Source organism: Furipterus horrens, unplaced genomic scaffold (assembly GCF_987537825.1).
Source record: "Furipterus horrens unplaced genomic scaffold, mFurHor1.1.pri manual_scaffold_17, whole genome shotgun sequence".
NCBI classification, from domain to species: domain Eukaryota; kingdom Metazoa; phylum Chordata; class Mammalia; order Chiroptera; family Furipteridae; genus Furipterus; species Furipterus horrens.
The window spans coordinates 5,973,146-5,993,179 of NW_028327187.1; the positions used below are offsets into that span (position 1 = coordinate 5,973,146).

Here is a 20,034-nt window from a genome sequence, read left to right on the forward strand (position 1 = left end):
CACACAATAACCTGCAAGTCTCAAGTTTCTATTCTTCCTCCCTCCTCCTGCCTACCCCTCCCTCACTTGGCACCAGAGAAGCCAAACTTACCCATGCTTTAAACAGTTTGAAGACTAATCTGAAAGAGGAAGAAGAATCTGTACACATTGGCTAGCATGTGCCCTACCCCCTCTGCTCTTCAAAACAGCAGCAACCCATCTTTTCAAAGACACTTGCCTGCAGAGCAGTCGCCCTGTGAATGAAGTACACTTTCAGGACCCTACAGGTAATACAGATTCGCTGCGCAGATCACCAGTGACGGCTTAACGCTCCAAGAAACAGGTGGATTGGATTTACTGAAGACCTGGAGTTTGCTTCTGAGAGCAAGAGCAAAAGGACCCTCAAGTGTCAACCTTGAACTTGCAGGTAAGGCGATCCAAGCTTCAATGTGAGGACCAGAACTGTGTGTAGTAAAAAGTCACTGATTTTAGCAAATTCTTGGGATCTGGGGGGGATCTGCCCTACTTGCTAATTTAAACTGGATTTCTTTATTTATTGATCGGAGATGCAATAACCTAATCAGGCTGTCAGCAAGTATGGTTCAGTGCTTCTGCTAGGAAGGGGCTCGCAGTGGCAAAATACAGACGGGATACTCTGCAAGCTTCCAGCGCCTTTGCGATAAAGTCAGAAATGCAGGGCATATTGTCAAATCCTGTTTTAAGGACTTAATGGAGCTTCTCTAATCTGTAGTGGCAGTTTCCTTCTGTATTCAGAGAAAATGTAGCATGACTGCTGAAGGTAGAAAAGTGGAGAATTATCTGGCATTTTCACAAGGCAGTTTCACATGCATGATCCCACTGGAACCTCTCGATATCCTGCAATTTAGACAGGGTAAGCATTACTATCCACGTTTCACAATGAGAAAAGGGACTCAGAGACGTGAAGGAATATTCTCGAAGCATACCACACAACTAGAAATTGGCGAGTTATGCCTAGAGACTGCAAACAAATATAAGAAAATTGCATGATTATTTAATATCTTAAACCTATCTGACACGGACCAGGTTGACCACACAGCCAACACCTCATACATTTTAATCAAAATCGTCAGCCAGGAGCACTCATCTACTGAGCAGCAAAGAAGCTGCTTGTTTTTCAGGGTCAACAAATGGTTTGGTGGGTCCGTCTGTAGCTAAAAAAAGGAACATCCTTGAATTTTGAATGCAGTCTTTCTGCCTTCCAGCGCTCTGATTGTTTTGAAATCTAGAGAGAGGCCACGACACCATACATTTATCAGGTGATTATTAAAAAACAAAATGCAACTAAACCTGGACTTGGGACAGCATTGCATGCCCATGAGTTCCTGCAAATAAAATAAATCAGGCTGGGAGCCAGTGAACGCAAACTGAGCAGTAGGTTAAAGAAAGTTTGCGGATTGAGTCTAGTCGGTGTCCTGCACGTCTGTGTCTTTCTAACCCAGAACTATCAACTTCATTTTCTGCTACCTTTCCCCCCCTAGATTTAATCGAACTGTTGACGTGTTTAGGAACTAGTTATCTGGTATAAAATCAAGGTTTTTCCCGTGGTGCAGGAGATTATAAATCTGCCTTTGCTATATCACTGGGATTAATGATTAAGGGACCGGCCACGATCCTTAAGGTACATATCCAGCCTTGTGAATCTAATGCCATGAAGGGTAACTATCAGAATCTCTCAGCTAACATGGCTCTGTGCGGATCACTACTTGGATCTATTTTGTTATGTCTTATATTCTTATTAAAATTTCTCAAGCACATTGTAATCCAGTTAAATAAGTGTGATTACGGTATGTGGCATGAAGCAAGGGAAGTGGTAGTTCCCAGCTTTGCGGAACTGACAGGTGTACCTGCAGGGAGCCTGAACTGGCTACATAAAAGGACTGAGTTGAGGAATAACAGGAAACGAATTTGGATAGAAATGTAAGACTAGCTTATTAGACCTTGAATTCCAGGCACTTTTGAATGGGAAATCTTCTCAGCAAACTTTGAATAACTGATGAACAACACTTTGAGGAGGTGAGTTTCATAACCTGACTATATCTGGAGAAAAGTGGAAATAGGAGATCGCTTACAGGGTAGATTTTAATGAGGCTCCAGATTAGCTTGATGGGAACTCAAAAGACACTTTATGAGGAATAACAGGGAAATTGCTGAGTGATTAAATACAGGCAGCATAGGAAAGAAACAAGTCAGAGACATCTCTGAAACTTTGAACCTGTGGGTTCTGGGGGGCAGTGCTACTACTCTTCCTAGAAATAGGTAACCTGGGGATAGAAACGGGGAGTGCAAGGCATGATTAGTTCTGTTTCGACCTGTTGAGTTTGGGGAGATGGTAAAAATTCCAAGAAGCAATGTCTTATGACTGGTTGGAAGTAATGGCCCTGAATGCGAATGATGGAGAAAAGGTGCACACCAAAGTTAAATCTGGGGAGTATGGTTGATTGCCAAGGTCACATAAATGGCTCAACTGAGGGAAATTAAATCTATAGGATGGCTGAGAACTGAAATTGGTGCCATGCCTACATTTTCAGGCCAGAGGAAGAAGAGGGTCCAAAGAAATAAGAGCCACAGAAATAAAGTTCTTCTCAAAAGATAACAAGTGTCTTGAGGGAAGGTATCAGGTTATTTAGTCTTTTAAATCTTCCCTTCCCAATAATAACTAGCACAGTGCTGCATACACACCGTGAACACTCAATAAATCTTAAGTTATTCTAACATAAGCAGGCATGGAGAAATTTTGCCTCAAGGAATCACTCAGTTTGCACTCTTGTCGGAAATCCTGCAATCTCCCGGTGGCCGCTTGAATTTCCATGGAAAAGAAATGGCCTGGATGACTGGGAGCTCATCCTAGCTTTGCCTTGTCATCGGCCACACATTCTTTGGCAAGTTACTGAATATCAGTTCTGTTTGGTTTCCTCACGTAGCCACTGCAGCAATAAGCTTATAGGCATATGTTTTTTAGATCTTTTAAAATAATAAGTGTAAATTTGGAAGAAACTTGCAAAAACTACAAACCACCATTTAAAAGTGTTTTTGTTTAAAGTCTATTCCAGGTGAAAATACACAACCAGCTTGACAGCACACGATGGGAGTAGGGCCAGCTATTTGGCTGCTCCCAAGAGTAAAATATACCTCTAATCCGGGGCCTTCCTCTAAGTTATCAGCAAATGTCATCCAACTCCTAGGACCTGTCAGTAGGATCCAGCCCTCTGGTTACCGCTAGCTGTACGACCCGTGCGCAAACCTCCGTGTGAATTTCAAAAGGAACAAAATATTTAAGAGTAGCGCTTTAAGAAGTATTTCTGTGAAAACACTCTCCACCTTTATTCATTAGCTATTACTGCCATTAAGCCCACTGCTCTTAGAATTAAGCGCCAAGGACTAAACCAATTTTCACATCAGGTCCTAAGGCCACTCGTCTAACCACAGATTTGGTTATAAGACAAATCACGTTCCCGGAATACATGGGTAGGTAGAGTGCATGTGTCTCTCCATAAAATGCCAAGACCTGAAGTCATCTTTCTCTCTCAAACCAATGTTATTTGGCTTTTAGGCTCCATGGATGTCTACATGGTATGATTTGGAAGCCAGGGAGAAGCAGCTTTTCCAGTTCAATCAGGGTAAGTAAACTTCCAGGAGACATATTCCTGCTAATCCACCCTACAAAAGTGACCCTTGGGTCAGAACGGCAATTTGTTGATTTGCACTGAGGAAATACAAGTGCTAGGAATCTGACAGACTCGTAGCAGGCAGTGGGACATCATTATCCTTGCAGGAAAGGCAATGGAGAAAACCATTTAACCGGATTAGAAATTCAGACACCTTAAGTCCATTCACTTATGTTTTAATACTGGTGCTAAAGCACTGTCAACCAACAATTATTTTTGCCTTCAGTTGAGACCGCTTTCCAGGTTGATAGAGAAGACCACGGATTATATATAAGTCGTGCACCTCAAAACCCCTCTGTCTGGCTTCCTCATTTCACCTCATCCTCTCTCGATACCTCCATTCTTTGTGCCCCACCAGCTTTGCTTCTGTAATCAGGGGGGAGTTCATATGAGAGAAAAGAAAAAGAAAAATCAATAAATACTTAGGAGAAGTTAGGAAGGGGCCCTGCTCGAAATAGGGGGAAAGAGACAAAACAGAAGAAGAACTATAGACCCTTGGGCACTTAAGCACAGAGCTGGTTTTCCTTTTGCTGAATAAAATATTATCTTATTTAGAGTGTGTGTGGAATGAACATATCCCAGACACTTGAGCTCCTCCTGAAATGCGGCTGATGGAAAAGGAAATGGAGCTGAGGTCTAGACTCTTAAGAATCCCCTGGCGTCGGCAGACTGGCTTTTATCTTCCTTCAACCACTTTTCCCTAAAAAGGAAACAAAATCCAGTTTGGAATTACATTTTGAGATGTCTAACATGTACGACATGTTAAGACTTCTCATTATTTCATACTGGCAGCTTCCGTTTTTACAAAGGGTTGTTTCTGTGCTGTCACGGGTCCCACAGGGTACAGGGGATGGGACTGCCAATGACGACAGACATCTCGGACACCTCTCTCTCATGTACTTATTCCAAAGCTCCTACGAAGTTCAGGCCGCGGGAAATATTAAAAGCTTCTTTCCGTTCCAAAACAGTTACCCTGTGTGTTGAACCTGAATTTGAATTCTTGCGTAAGACACAGGCCTTCAGCAAAGAGCAATCTCCTAGAGAATAATTATTTCACTTCCAACACCCAGGTATCTAAATACCGAGAAGTTAAGAGGCAGGCCTCAGAGTCAGCTGGGAGCCAGGGCCTCAGAACTCACAGGGACTGCGAGTTTCTGGTAATTAGGCAGATGGAGGCTTACACCCTCCAGTCAGTTCAAAGCACGCTATCTGTCTATGACACGTTTCTGCCACCCAGGCTAAGGCTAGAACTCCCCATTCTGTTCTCCCACCGCTCACGCACCCCTGAACATCCCCATTGCCGTTCTGTGACCTGCATTTCCCCTTCAAGTCAGTGCTTATGCATCGCTTGCTTCTGATTACACAGCATAAATATTTGGGTCACAGCACTACACGAGGGGCGCGCTGCGTTATTAGCGCTCAGTGACAGTCCAAGTCCCTTTCGGACTGCGGCTTTCTCCTGCATTGGGACTCCAGCTGCCAACAGAGTGGCCCAGTTTGATGAGGGGGATGTCCTCCCTCCCTTTAGGGATGAATAATCTCCTAGAGCAGAACCAGCTTAGACTTGTCAGCAACGCAGTATCCACTCCGCTGTAGTTTCTCAATGCTGCTAAGCATGGCCCCAAAAATGTCAAGTGCAAAAGCTGCTCATTGTGATAAGGACGTTTCTACTCCTTCCCTTGAGACCTTTTACTCCATGGAGGAAAGCCACCGGGATCATCAGGACAAGCCTGGTTGTTGAGAGATTAAAACCCCATGGAGGTTGTAGAGTTTTGCTCTAGGCCATCAGTAACCAACCACTCAATATCTATTGCACATGTTTCTATATGCAAAACCATTGTGATAGGCGACGTGTGGCGTTCACGGAGCTTAAGGGAAAAAAAGGCTGGACTTTTTCTCTCTGTCTTAGGGTAGTTCACAGTCTGCTTAAGGAGACAAGATTCCTACGCATTAACAAGTACAATGTGAGGTATTAGAATGTTAACTGGCATATCATCAGTGTTACCAAGCAAAGTGGGCTTCGTTCATGTGGCACCTGGGTGTAAGGCCCAGCAATTAGGGTTGAAAAAAACAGCTCTTTATTTACAATATTCCAACCTGGGGAGGGCACTGGGAGCTCCTGCTTGGAGCCCTGTCCTCCCACGGAACCCAGCACTTCCCTTGCTCCCCAAAAGGCCAGACGCACAAACCAAGCCCAGTACTTCCCCCTCCTTTGTCTGCCAGCTCTGTCCTTCAGGATCTGGGTTACAATGTCATCAGCCTCCATGTAACAGTCCAGGAAAGCATGTGTCATGTTGCACTGGATCGTGGAGAAGTCCAGGAAAGGCACGAGTCCTAAGACAGTGTCCTCTCCGCATGTCCCAAGTTACGAGAGTGCAGGTAGAGTCCGGGTCTGCAAGGCGGAGTCCCTGGTGGCCTCGGAGTCAGCGGGAGCGGGCACGATCACGGCAGCGGCGGGCCTGCTCTCCTGCTGGCCCAGGTCGCACGGCCTCTGCCATGACGGCCCAGCCCTCCTGCAAAGCTGCCTGGCTGCCCCATCATGGCTCTCTTCCTACACAGCAGACCCCGTGAGGGCTTGTGTGATGCCCCTGCCTCCTTTCAAAACCACGTGGCTCCGCTCCCAAAATGGCTGCCACCTTCCGTTTTAAACCCTGACCGCGGCCGGTGACACAGTCAGTGTGGTGACCGGTCCTGGCCGCTCCCAGAACCTCGCGCAGGCCCGTTAGCTTTTTTGTCGCCATTCTAGGGTCAAAGCCTCCCCCATCTCCTTGGCGCTGTGCAGGCCCATAGCCATTAGCATAACTGAGGCACTAGCTACCCGCCACGGATATGCAAAGTACCTTCAAGGCTGCACTGGCCCCTTCCCCCCAGTCCCAGAACCACGGGCTGTGGGGACTTTGGGGGACCCCTGGTTCCATCAGTACAAACAAACATAATACAAGTTCAAAGAACAGAGACGCGAGCACGGAATGGGTGGTCAAAGTTGGTGTCAGGAAGTGGAACCGGAGCTCAGCCTCGTATGAGCAGGAAAGAAAACCGTAGAAAGAGTTACAACCATATCGTGCTTTCTGGTGGACAAACTACTCGCAATTGCTGATCCATTCATGCATCCTTCCAACAAATCCCTGCCGCATCAAAAAATTAATAAAGCATTGTCCCAGTTAATTTCCTTGGAGAGGATCCCTTCACAGTGCAGACCTGTATCAAATTATCACGTCGTACACTTTCAATAGCGGACCGTTTTCTTCATCAATTAGCCCGCAGTAAAGCTGGGAGGGGGCCTTGTCCCTCGGCCCCTCACCTCCCTGAGCTCAGGCTTTCGGGATGAACAGTACAACTGACTTTTTTCTTTGAACAACAGTAAGGTACACGGAGAAGAGGAGTGAAGGGTTCTGGGGAGGTGACCCAAGGAAAGCAGGGCCCCCGCTGAGCAGCACTCACACGAACACTATGTTTCCTGCCTCTTGCTGCTGCTCAGCAAAAGTGGAAGGAGCATCTGCTCACAGGGCTGAGCCCCAAGCTGCAACCTCTCCCACTTCCTCTTCTGCTCAGGCCCTGCCCTTATCACCCCAGCCCGGCTGGCCCTCCTCCAGCACATGCAGACCATCCAGTGCTCGCTGACAGTTACTAGAAAGGTAAAGGAAGTCTTGGGGACCCAATTCAACTTAATAGTCATAAAACTACACCCAGATACTGATTTAATCTCTCGGTCTCTCCAGTCGGCTGGGTTCAAAAACAACCATTATCAGTTTCACTCAGTCCTATTGTCACACATGTCCTTGGGTCTTTAGATTCTATCGATCTCGGGCCTGGGCCACTTTTGAACTCTCCTTTGGCCTCACCAGACTACTTCTGTCTTTTCTGTTTGCTTGTTCATTTTAAGCTCTTTACAGCGTCTTTCTTCTAAGTGTGTGGATTCATCTTCCCAGCCATCTTTCTTCCTTTTCCAATGGCTCGTAAGGTGTCCGTTCACAAGTCATGGGGCCCCATACTGTTTCCAGATTTTTCAGAGTTTTTAAATGGACTTACCCTACTAGACGTGTCCACATGTCACTTCCACCTTACACCATTATCTAGACCCTTGCACAATGACACCTACATTTCCACACAAAAAGCATATTCCACCCCCCCTTGACCCTTTAGATTCCCATGCTGGGGAGTTAAATAATTTTTTTTATTATTATTTATTTATTTGTTTGTTTTGTTTATTTATTTATTTGTAGAGAGAGGAGAAAGGAGAAAGAGAGGGAGAGAAACATCAGTGTGTGGTTGCCTCTCACTCGCGCCCCCAATTGGGGACCTGACGTGCAACCTAGTCATGGGCCCTGACTGGGAATCAAACCAGTGATACTTGGTTCACAGGCCGACACTCAAGCCACTGAGCCACAGCAACCAGGGAGTTAAATACTCTTATTACTCAAAAGCACCTAATGGCACAGTTACTCTTCCCAAGTTGCTCAATTAGGAGAGGAAGAAAGGAAAAAGTAATCAAGCAGACTCGCTGTCATTAATGGGCTCACTATCTAAATGGGTATGGCAGATACGTAAGCTAAAAGAGTAATCACGGCGCTGTAAAAAGTAAGATAATAGAACCATGGGCAAGGAGGCGTTTGTAGAGAAAAACTTCAACTTGAATCTTGAATGACAAGTACAAAACTGCCAAGTTCACCTCTTTGACCTTTCATGTAAGGGTGAGAGGGGACGCATAGCTCAAGTATATTCAACTAGCCAAGGCATGATGAGATAAGAATCCTGAACTAAGTTGGTGGAAGAGAGAATCGGGAGGTACTGCAATAAAATAATGAACAACACTTGGAATTCACACGTGAAGGATGAGGTCAGGATGGAGTGGCATCAAATATGACTCCCAGGTTCTGTGCCTGAATGACTGGAAGACTATTCATGTCCATGAAAAGAAAAGAAAAGAAAAATCAGGTGGAGAAGTTGATTTTGGAAGAAAAAACATATTTGTCAATAAGCATTTGAAACTGAGAACAAGGCATGCAACTCAAGAAAAGCAATCTAATAGGCAGTTAAAAATGAGAGATAAAGCTTCAAGTGAGCCCTGGCTGGTGTGGCTCAGTGGATAGTGTGACGGCCTGCGGACTGAAAGGTCACCAGTTCAATTCCCAGTCAGGGCTCATGCCTGGGTTGTGGGCCAGGTCCCCGGATGGGGGCGTGCAAGAGGCAACCACACGTGGATGTTTCTCTCCCTCTCTTTCGCCCTCCCTTCCCTTCTCTCTAAAACGAAATAAAAATAAAATCATATAAAAAAAAAGAAGGGCTGGTATTGGGGCAGCAGTATAGGAGCACAACTAGATGGATGACTGTAATGCCTGGCTTCCAGTGTCAGCCCTGTCACCACTCTATCATCCCCAGGGTTCAGTTGTTTCAAATGTAAAAATTGACTGGAACAGTTATCTCAGCAATCACTTCTGGCTCAAACTGCCATCTATTCTGGGAATAACAAAGGGCACATTTTAGTGACATGGGTCAATATGTTCTTAAGAGAATGGCATAGAATTTCACTAGCCACCCATTATCGCCCTGCTCTGCAAAGCACTGCGTTAACCATTCTAGAAGAAATGTGGAGAAGTACAAGAGGAAGCAAAAGAGGAAAAAGAAAACATGAAAATATGTATTTAATCACTGTTTTCGAGGAATCTAGTTGAACCTACAGGACCCACTTTCAGCTGATCCACAGTAAATCACGATTCTGCTGTGAGACTTGCGCATCATTTGAGCTGGATGAGGAACAAGAAGTTTATATTTAGCTCTCATACAAGCTGTACTTTTTTGCTTTGGTAAGATGTTCTGCAAAAATAAAAAATAAAAACCCTGTTAGCTGTTTCAAAATTACACCAAAGGAAAAATAAAAAAGTAATATAATAAATGAACTATAACATCTAATGTGCCTCCATGAAGCAATTTTGAAATGAGTTAGTCTGATTTAACACACTTATTGGGCACCAAGTATAATGCTCCTTGTTAGGTTCTACAGAAACTATTCATATTAATTAGGTCTAGTTTTGTCTTCAGAAAGTCTATAGCCCTGGCTGGGGTGGCTCAGTGGATTGGGCTCTGGCCTGTGAACCAAAAGGTCGCAGGTTCGATGCCCAGTCAGTGCACGTGCCTGGGTTGCGGGCTGCATCCCCAGTTGGGGGCAAGCGAGAGGCAACCAATCTATGTATCTCTTGTACATTGCTTTTTCTCTCCTTCTCTTTCCCCCTCCCTTCCCCTCTCTCTAAAAGTAAATGAGTAAAACCTTTTTTAAAAGTCTATAATTTAGCAGACATTAGACAAATACAGAAATTACTCTAAGAAAAAGTAAACAGAAGTAGAAACACAAAGTAAGTAGAAATAGAACATCAAATTCTGTAGTTCCCACCATTGACCTCTTTGGTGTACTGCTTTCCAAGGTTCTGACATCCTGAGAACAGCGTGCGCTTCCTCCCGCATTCTTCCTTCCATGTCTAACCTTCCTACTAACGCTTTCCTCCCTTTGCCCTCTGGACCCTCTTTCCACTACAAGTTCTACTGCATACTAACCCTCTTCAAATAATTCTCCCACCACTTCTTTGCCTTAATAGAAACTCTGTCCTCCCCATTAAAAGTAGCCTGCTTATGCCCTGCTTAGTGTGGCTCAGTGGATTAAGCGCCAACCTGCAGACCAAAGGGTCGCCGGTTCGATTCCCAGTCAGGGCACATGCCTGGGTTGTGGGCCAGGTCCCAATTTGGGGCATGTGTGAGAGACAACCAATTGATATTTCTCTCCTCCTCTTTCTCCCTTCTTTCCCCTTCTCTCTAAAAAATGTTTTTTTTAAGTAGGCTTACAACAAACTGATGGCTTCCAGGTGGGAGGGGGCTTGGGGGTTAGAGGAAGAGAGGGAGAGAAACATCACTGTGCAGTTGCCTTTTGCGCACCCCCAACCGGGGACCTGGCCTGCAACCCAGGCATGTGCCCTGACTGGGAATCGAACCGGCGACCCTTTGGTTTGCAGGCTGGCACTCAAGCCAGGGCACAAAAAATAGTATTTTTAAAATACTGTGTTCATCTTTAGCTATGGAAGCTACACAGAAGTCAACTTCAGTGATCATCCCTGGTCTGTATCCCAAGTTTTGCCCCTGAGGATGTCGAGATGAATGGAGATAAAAGAATGTGGCATGGAACCCAACAACTAGTGCTAAATTTGTCAGTAGCGCTTAGATGTCCCATCATTCACTTGGATCTGTACGTAAGGCTGCTAAGCTCCCATGACCATTCTGGACTGCTTCTTTTTTTTTTTTAACTCTTTTTTTTTTTTTAATACTGCAAATTTGTTGTCATTTTTATTTTATTTAACTGTTTTTAGAGAGCAGGGAAAGGAGAAAGAGAGAGAGAGAAACATCACTGTGTGGTTGCCTTTCACTTGCGCCCCCAACTGGGGACCTGACGTGCAACCAAGTCACGTGCCCTGACTGGGAATCGAACCAGCGACACTTGGTTTCCAGGCCAGTGCTCAATCCCCTGAGCCACAGAAGCCAGGTGGACTGCTTCTTTAATGCCGTTAACTTCCTTGTCAATCCTATGATTTTAGTATAAGCGTCATTCCAAGAGGCACTGACCACGAACCAGAACCCTTGTGAAGAGTGTTGCTGTGCCAGGAAGAGGTATGGCTCCATTTTCTAAATAATTCTTGTTTTCTTCACTTGCCAAGCACCTTAACGAAGTAACTTCCTTCATCGTCAGCACTAAAAATTCATTTGACTTATGTTTATTGCTTGTTTATATTAATCAACTTATAATCCATTGGTCGTGTGCTAAGATGGGTCTTAAAATTGTATTGTAACCTCTCTGCATTTCTGAGCCATCGCTCCTGTCCCCATAAGGCTGTGAGCTTCTTGAAGGCAGGGATGGGATATTAGGCATCTCTGTCTCCACATGGTGTGGGTCTTATCATTGAGGGATCACAATACTTCTATAAGAATGAATTAAATGCTGTTTAAGACAAGCAAAGCCATCATGTGTAAAAATGACTGGCTTGGACTAAATGATGCCTTCCCTCTAGGATTTATTTTTTGTTTGAGAGTTTTATAGTCTTTTTTAATGATCTAAGTCACTGACTTAGTTATAAGTAAACAATTGAGCCTTAATATATACATTACTAGGAAATCTGACTTTGGACTGCAAGGACTAGAAAGTTTATTAATGGGACTAATACTATATGTGTCTTTGTTTTTTTGTTAATTTCTTTATCAGTTTTATTTGGTATGTTTCATTCAATGATCTGAAAATTTCAAATGTATTTATAATATTTAACAAATGATTACTCTGTATCAAGATATGAATTTTTTTAATCTTACAGTTAAGCCTTCTGGTTTAGTACCTTCCTTGAAACTCTAGGAAGCGACTATACTTAACAGAACCACTATAAGCTCTGAGGCTGGAAACCTTTTCATTGGGTTGGCCAAAAAGTCCATTTATAGTTTTTCCCATAAAATAAAAGACACATTTTTCGTTTTCACTAATAACTGTTGATTTGGATATTGTGAGTATGTCAGCTGTCTCCTCTGTTCTCAATGCCTCAACCCGATCGCTATCAACTGCAACTGGTCTCCCTGACCGTGGGGCATCGTCCAGTGAGAAATCTCCAGCACGAAACTTTGCAAACCTCTTCTGACACATTCAATCAGTCATAGCATCTTCTCCATACAGGCACAAATCTTTTTTTTTTTTTTTTTTTTTTTGCGTTTCAGTTCCATTTTTACCTTTCTTGAAATCATGAAGCATAATATACTGGAAAGGCTGAGCATTTTTTTTCTATCTTCAATATTAAAATGGGACATAAAAATTTACCAGTTTTTGTTCATGCACACTGCTATGACAGCTGTCACAATACAATCTAACAAAATCGTTTTGTCTGAAGTTAAAGACAACTAAGTGCTACTAGAGCCATCGTATGGAAAAAACACAAAAGAATTTTTGGCCAACCCAGTAATTGTATTAGAATGAAAAGGTAACTTTAAGTGATTCTGAATGATAAATAATTCTTTCAACTCATAAACTTGTACCATCCTTCATTTCCTCATTCACTCAATTAATATTTATTGAGCACTTATGGGCAAAGTACATATGTGTTAGCCCTGCACGTGATGACTTCTTATATAGCATACAGATAGTCTGTGAGGGAAGATAATAATATAGTCATACAAATCATTGATCTGCAAGATAAATTTAAAGTTCCCTGGGAGGGAAAAACATAGAAATTACTTTGGACGCAGGCTGAGGAAAGCCTTGATCGAGAAGGTGTCGTTTAAGCTGAAGGATGGTAGCTTTTGCACAAAGATGGAGGAAAGAGCATGTCTAGTAGAAGAAATCCATGAAGAAAGATAAGCACATGGTGGAAAACATGTAGGAAATGTCCAAGGAATCTGGATTTCATTCTGAAGGCACCCACGAACCAGTGAAGGCTCTAGAGCAAGTCCATGGCACAACTGGAAGCTCTGATGTACGGGAAATTATTCTGGAAAGGGTCTGTGGCAAGGTAGAGTGAGGGTCGATGGTGGCAGGAAGGAAAGGTGGTAATGATCGAATATCCTTGCAGGCGTAGGACGTCACACAAAGGCTCCGCGAACAATCTCAACAGCGCCACCTAGTGCTTCACACATCACACTGCTCTTTGCGGGGACAACCGGATACAAGGCTTACAGGACCAGGTTAAGTTTCGGCGGTTTCCCTTTCTTTCACAATTACACCCGAGTTCAGGGGACAGACGCTGAAAAGGGCAGGGAACTGGAAAGCAAACTGAGAACTAATGCAGAGGTTTACGAAACGATAGAGGGAAGAGGGAAGTCATTTTTCCCTATCATCTTAAGATATCCACCCTCAGAATGATTCATCTTCAATGTTTTATCATATGCCAAGAGTTCTTGGTGAAAATAGTAACTTTATTTTAGGATTTTATTTATTTATTTTTAGAGAGAGGGGAATGGAGGGAGAAAAAGAGGGAGAGAAACATCCATGTGTGGTTGCCTCTCGCGGGCCCCGACCTGGGGACCTGGCCCGTAACCCAGGCCTGTGCCCTGACTGGGAATCGAACCAGAGACCCTTTGGTTCTCAAGTCAGCACTCAATCCACTGAGCCACACACCAGCCAGGGCAATAATAACATTTTTAATGAAAGGAAAATATGGAAGTAGCCTGGATGAATGGATGGATGGATGGATGGATGGATGGATGGCACATCTCAGCAGCAAATATAATTGCTAGCAGCAGTAAGGCTGGGAAGTTATATCCTGCCTACAACCACCAGCACAGCTGTCTGTGTCCCCAATGCAGACAAGATCAGTCTCCTCCCCTGCTGGCAGTCCTCACAGGCTCAAGCAGTCCACTCACCTTACAAACGCCAACTCCTCTCTTACCCTGGAGCAAACTAGACTTCAACCAATGGTTATCTACCATATTATATATTGATGAGTTGCTCCTGCTTTCCTAAAGAATAAAGGAAAAGAATCTGGAGGGACACTAAAGAAACCACTGCTTCCACACTATCTTATCCCCCTTTGCCCGAGCATAGCAATAGTTACTGGTTGCCCTGATTAACTGCCCTGGCATGGCTGAACTAGGCTAGAGCAAGAAACAGCGCATTGCTATAAGAGAAATGATCATGTATTGTCCACCACGAAGATTCGGAGTGTGAGCCTAGGAAGAGAACTAGGACGAACAGCTACAACAATCTACTCACACAGTATATGCCAACGAGTTATGCTCCATCTTTCCTCAGAGACCTAAAGTATGGTACAGATTTTAGAAATGCATTTCGCCTCTTTGTAAGTATTTTCCTCATTAAAATAGTTGGATGGCTTCTAAAAGATCTCCAGCCGCAGTAGTCTGTGGTTCCAAATAGTCAACCATATTCTACATTAACATTTTCCCTCAGGGGAGTGAGTTCCATTAACAACAAACCCAATTATTTTCCCTAGGTACGGCCAAGGCCCAGCAGGTGGTACCTAGTAAGCTCTCTTCTTGGGAGAACCATGAATTTTCACCCAGATGTTATTTTCCAGAAGAATTAATTCAGTGCTCTTCCAATAATGATAGATGATTGATAGGTAGATATATAGACAGATAAATTACTATTTATGAAACTACTTTCTTTAGAGCTTTTCTCTAATTGAAAAAGAAACTCACTTAAAGGGAAGATTTACAGCCCTAGCTGGTGTGGCTCAGTGGATTGTCTGTCTACGAATCAAAAAGTCACCGGTTCAATTCCCAGGCAGGGCACATGCCTGGGTTGTAGGTCAGGTCCCCCGTTGGGGGCGTGCAAAAGGCAACCGATAGAGGTACCTCTCATGCACATGGATGTTTCTATCCCTCTCTTTCTCTCCCTCCCCTTCTCTCTAAAAATAAGGAAATAAAATATTTTTTTAGTACTGGAGTAATAATACTTAAAGCGAGCTGTTGTAGCTGGGTCTTGAAGATTAAGAGGAAGTCCATCAGGCAAACATGCGTGGGAAGTGGAAGAAAAAAAAAAAGAGTGCTTCTCCTGGGGACAAGGTGCAGTTGAATCCCCCCTCATTGCCCCACCCCCCTTGCCTCCTGCCATGGTCACATTGCATACAGAGTAACATTATAAAGTGAAACCTTAGTACCTCCTGTTATTTATGGTCTGGTAAAAATTGACAAGGTTTTTATAAATATATGTGTGTGTGTATATTGTAGGCACCAAGCAGACATTCCTAGAAAATCATGGATGGAGTTGGAAACCTGACAGTATCACCTGCCAGCAGTCAAACGTGTAATGCCACTATTGATGACTTCCGCAATCAAGTGTATTCCACCCTGTACTCTATGATCTCTGTCGTGGGTTTCTTTGGCAATGGCTTTGTGCTCTGTGTCCTCATAAAAACATATCACGAGAAGTCAGCCTTCCAAATATACATGATTAATTTAGCAGTAGCGGATCTACTCTGCGTGTGTACACTGCCCCTCCGCGTGGTCTACTATGTTCACAAAGGCATTTGGTTCTTTGGTGACTTCTTGTGCCGCCTCAGCACCTATGCCTTGTATGTCAACCTCTATTGTAGCATCTTCTTTATGACAGCCATGAGCTTCTTCCGGTGCATTGCCATTGTTTTCCCAGTCCGGAATATTAATTTGGTGACACAGAAAAAAGCCAGGTTAGTGTGCGCTGGCATTTGGATTTTTGTGATCTTGACCAGTTCTCCATTCTTAATGTCCAAAACTTATAAAGATGGGAAAAACCATACCAAGTGCTTCGAGCCTCCACAGGACAATCAGTCTAAAAAACATGTTTTCATCCTGCATTATGTGTCCTTGCTTATTGGATTTATCATCCCTTTTATTATTATAATTGTCTGTTACACAATGATCATTTTGACCTTACTAAAAAATTCAATGAGGAAAAACCTACCAAGTCGTAAAAAGGCGATAGCGATGATTATAATCGTGACAGCCGCCTTCCTGATCAGCTTCATGCCGTACCACATCCAACGTACCATCCACCTTCACTTTTTGTACAACAAAACTAAACCCTGCGACTCCATTCTGAGAATGCAGAAGTCAGTGGTCATAACCTTGTCTCTGGCTGCGTCAAATTGTTGCTTTGACCCTCTCCTGTATTTCTTTTCGGGGGGGAACTTTAGGAGAAGGCTGTCTACATTTAGAAAGCATTCTTCATCCAGCATGAGTTATCTGCCCAAGAAGAAGGCCTCGTTGCCAGAAAAAGAAGATGAAATATGTAAAGAATAATCTAAATCCATCTCCAGTGCCGAGGAACAAAATATAATTTCCTGAGCAAATGCTTTCAAATGATTACTATAAAAATAACAATTTCCATTAATAATTTACAAATACTTACCTAGATGTGTGCCTATAAATTTATCTCATTTATGCATCTACATTATGAGAGGTCCTAAAAGCATTTTAAGGGTTAAAATTTCAGCCCACGACTATTAACTACGTTGTAAATTTGATCATTTGCCAAGAGGTGAAGAATACTTGTATATTGGCACTTTAAAAATGGGCCCAGGACCAAGGATTTCCCCCTCAGATAAAAGCTTTACAAGGGATAAGAACTAGCCTTTGAAGATATAAAATTAGCAAATAGCTCTCAATCAAAACTAACATATCCACCCCAGCAGTCAGCCAAATGGCCCCAAAGGCTCCATGCGATGTACTGTCTGGAAACCAAGGAAGAGAAACCTGGTCAAAGGCCAGTTTCTGTCCAAATTTCTTCCACTCCTGACTCGGGCCCCCAAAAGGAGAATGGTGAAGTTTTCCTTAACTATTGAGGTTCCTATAGACCAGTGGTCCTCCACCTTCCTAATGCCGCGACCCTTTAATCCAGTTCCTCGTGTTGTGGTGACCCCCAACCATAAAATTATTTTTGTTGCTACTTCATAACTGTCATTTTGCTCCTGTTATGAATCATCATGTAAATATCTGATAGGCACGATGTATTTGCATTGTTACAAATGGAACGTAATTAAAACATAGTGATTAATCACAAAAACAATATGTAATTATATATGTGTTTTCCGATGGTCTTAGGTGACCCCTGTGAAAGGGTCGTTTGACCCCCAAAGGGGTCGCGACCCACAGGTTGAGAACAGCTGCTATAGGGCATTCTCTCCCTAGATGACACGCAGACCTTCCTTAAGAATCCAGACAACCGGCACTTCCATCTTTGAACAGAAGTAATTAAAAATTTATCTAAAGTAGATGAAAAGGGGTCTACTTTTCCACGTGCTTATTCCTGGGATCAAAAGTATCTACAATGAGTTTTTCAGAAAAAAATTAAATGTTGACATTACAAACTGTTTTAAGGAATTCTTATATTTATGCCTATATGTATAACTATATGTAAGAGATTTTGCTCTATGATATCCATTTATGAATGAAAGTTAATTATAAGCTTTATTAGCGTTTTATCCTTTTTACTTTTTTATTGGCATGTTGACAGGAATATCAAGGACATGTTTACAATGGTTTGTATATTAGAGTGGAAGATTTGTTCTTGAAGCAGAAAAAAAAAAACCTTTATGGCTGAAATATAATATTCATGACAAGCTTTTGCCAAATCGTGGTCTGTTCCTTAATTCTGCATTTCAAAAGACACGTTACCTCAGAGGAAATAAAAGATAATGGTGAAGAAAAAAGTAGTTATGAAAAGAGAACTTCTTTCTAAATGTGTATGTTATTTCTATTTCACATCTAATGTTGCAAACACACTGAGTAAACACTCAAAACATAAGGACAGAGGACCTCAAAGACATAGTAATAACTGATGTCCATTTTTCTCTCTTTTTAAATTAAATGCACAGGGGTGATATTGGTTAATAAGATTACAAAGGTTTCGAGTGTACATTTCTATGACACATGATCTATGTATTGCATTGTGTGCCCACTACCCACAGTCAAATCATCTTTTGGAACCATGCTGACCCCATTTACCCTTCACTACCTCTACCCTCTTCCCTCTGGTAACCACCTTACTGTTGTCTGTGTCTATAAGGGTTTTTTTTGTTTGTTTACAGAGTATGTTTATTAAAGCTGGGGCCAGTGAAACACGGAAGGGCTTAGGATAGAAAAAGCAACAGGAGCGAGTCCAGGCTGGGCTGCTTTGGCTCGCTGAGAAATCAGAGAAAAGGGGGACCCGGAGACAGGGTCGGGGTAGGCCAGGACGACTTACCACTGCCCACTGCTCCCCTGATTGCAAGTCTCAGGAGATGCATGTCTGAGAGGGAGGAAGAGGAGGAGGGGGAAGGGGAGGCTGCAGGCATGCTCCCCGGAGCGGGAGCGCGCCTCAGCTGACAGTTTCATAGAGCTGACTTTGGCTCACCAGCTGCTTTTCTCTGCTGCATTTAAGAGTCTCTCTTTGTCTTTAACTTTGGCATTTTAATTACGGTGTGTCTTGGTATGGGCCTCCTTGGGTTTATCCTGATTGGGACTCTCTGCACTTCCTGCATTTTTATGTCTATTTTCTTCTCCAGGTCAGGGAAGTTTCCTATCATTTTTAAAAACAGATTTTCAACTTCTCACACTTGCTCTCTCTCTCTCTCTCTCTCTCTCTCTCTCTCTCTCTCTCTCTCTCTCTCTCTCTCCCACACACACCTCCTGGCACCCCCATGATGTGCATGGTGGCACACTTTAAGTTGTCCCAGAGGCTCCTTACACTATTCTCATTTGAGGGGATTTTTTTTATTTTCTTTTTCTTTTGGCTGTTCTCATTGGGTGTTTTTTGCTTCCTTATATTCCAAATTACTATTCTGATGCTCAGATTTATATACCCTACTGTTGATTCCCTGTAAATTACTCTTTAATTCAGTTAGGGCATCCTTCATTTCTGACTGGTTCTTTTTTATGTTTATACATCGAGTAACAACATTAGCCTCGCAGAAGTACCAGTAGAAGAGAAAGAGTAAGGGATTGAGAACCTATTGGAAGAAACAATGGCTGAAAATTTACCTAACTTGTAAAATATCATGTTGCTATAGAGTGAAGGAGATAACAATGAGATCAAATGGAATAAGCCAGTCAGAGAAAGACAGATACTGTATAATTTCGTTCATATGTGAAATCTAATGAACAAAGTGAACTAACGAGGAAAAGAGAGACAGACTCACAGATGGAGAGCAGATGACAGCTAGTGGGGGCGGTTAGGGGGTGGAGACATGAAGCAAAAAGGAAAAAGGACTCATGGACGCAGACAACAGTGTAGTGCTTGTGGGGGTTAGGGGAGTTTAAGGGGGGTGAACGGCAATGGAAAAACACAATAAAACAATTAAAAAGTGAAAAAACATCAGAATACACCTTGAGACAAATGGAAATAAAAACACCATGACCCAAAAATCTATGGGACACAACAAAAGCAGTCTTAAGTGGAAAATTCATAGCAATGCATGCCTACCTCAGGAAACAACAAAAACATTCATGCAAACAATCTAGCTATACACCCAAAAGAACAACGGAGTCCAAAGTGAATAGAAGGCGATAATAATAAATAGCTGAGCAAAAATAAATGAAATGCAGTCTAAAAAAATTAAACCAAAAGCTAGTTCTGTGAAAAGATAAACAAAATTTGTAAAGCTTTACCCGGACTCATAAAAAAAGAGAAGACCCAAATAGATAAAGATCAGAGTGACAACTTACACCACAGAAACAGAGGATTATATGAAACAACTATTATATGTCAAAAACTGCTGGGGATAAAGGATTATATAAAACAACTATTATATGTCAAAAATTGCTGGGGGAAAATGGATAAATTCATAGAAACATACAATCTTCCAAGACTGAAACAAGAAGAAACCAAAAAACATAATACACAGGCTACTACCTAAAAAAT

General features: G+C 42.9%; 1 protein-coding gene across 1 annotated transcript; it reads left to right on the top strand.

Annotated features, from left to right (window-relative positions):
* The first annotated feature begins 269 nt into the window (after positions 1-269).
* Positions 270-17,830, top strand: CYSLTR1 (cysteinyl leukotriene receptor 1). The gene is made up of 4 exons (XM_090264529.1): positions 270-406; positions 3,572-3,638; positions 11,264-11,336; positions 15,387-17,830. The coding sequence occupies exon 4, from the start codon at positions 15,414-15,416 to the stop codon at positions 16,434-16,436; it is 1,023 nt and encodes a 340-aa protein (XP_090120655.1). The 5' UTR covers positions 270-406; positions 3,572-3,638; positions 11,264-11,336; positions 15,387-15,413; the 3' UTR covers positions 16,437-17,830.
* The last annotated feature ends 2,204 nt before the right edge of the window (positions 17,831-20,034 follow it).

What these genes read in the sequence shown, in the direction of transcription:
- CYSLTR1 (XM_090264529.1), top strand. Translation starts at nt 15,414, where the DNA reads ATGGATGGAGTTGGAAACCTGACAGTATCACCTGCCAGCAGTCAAACG.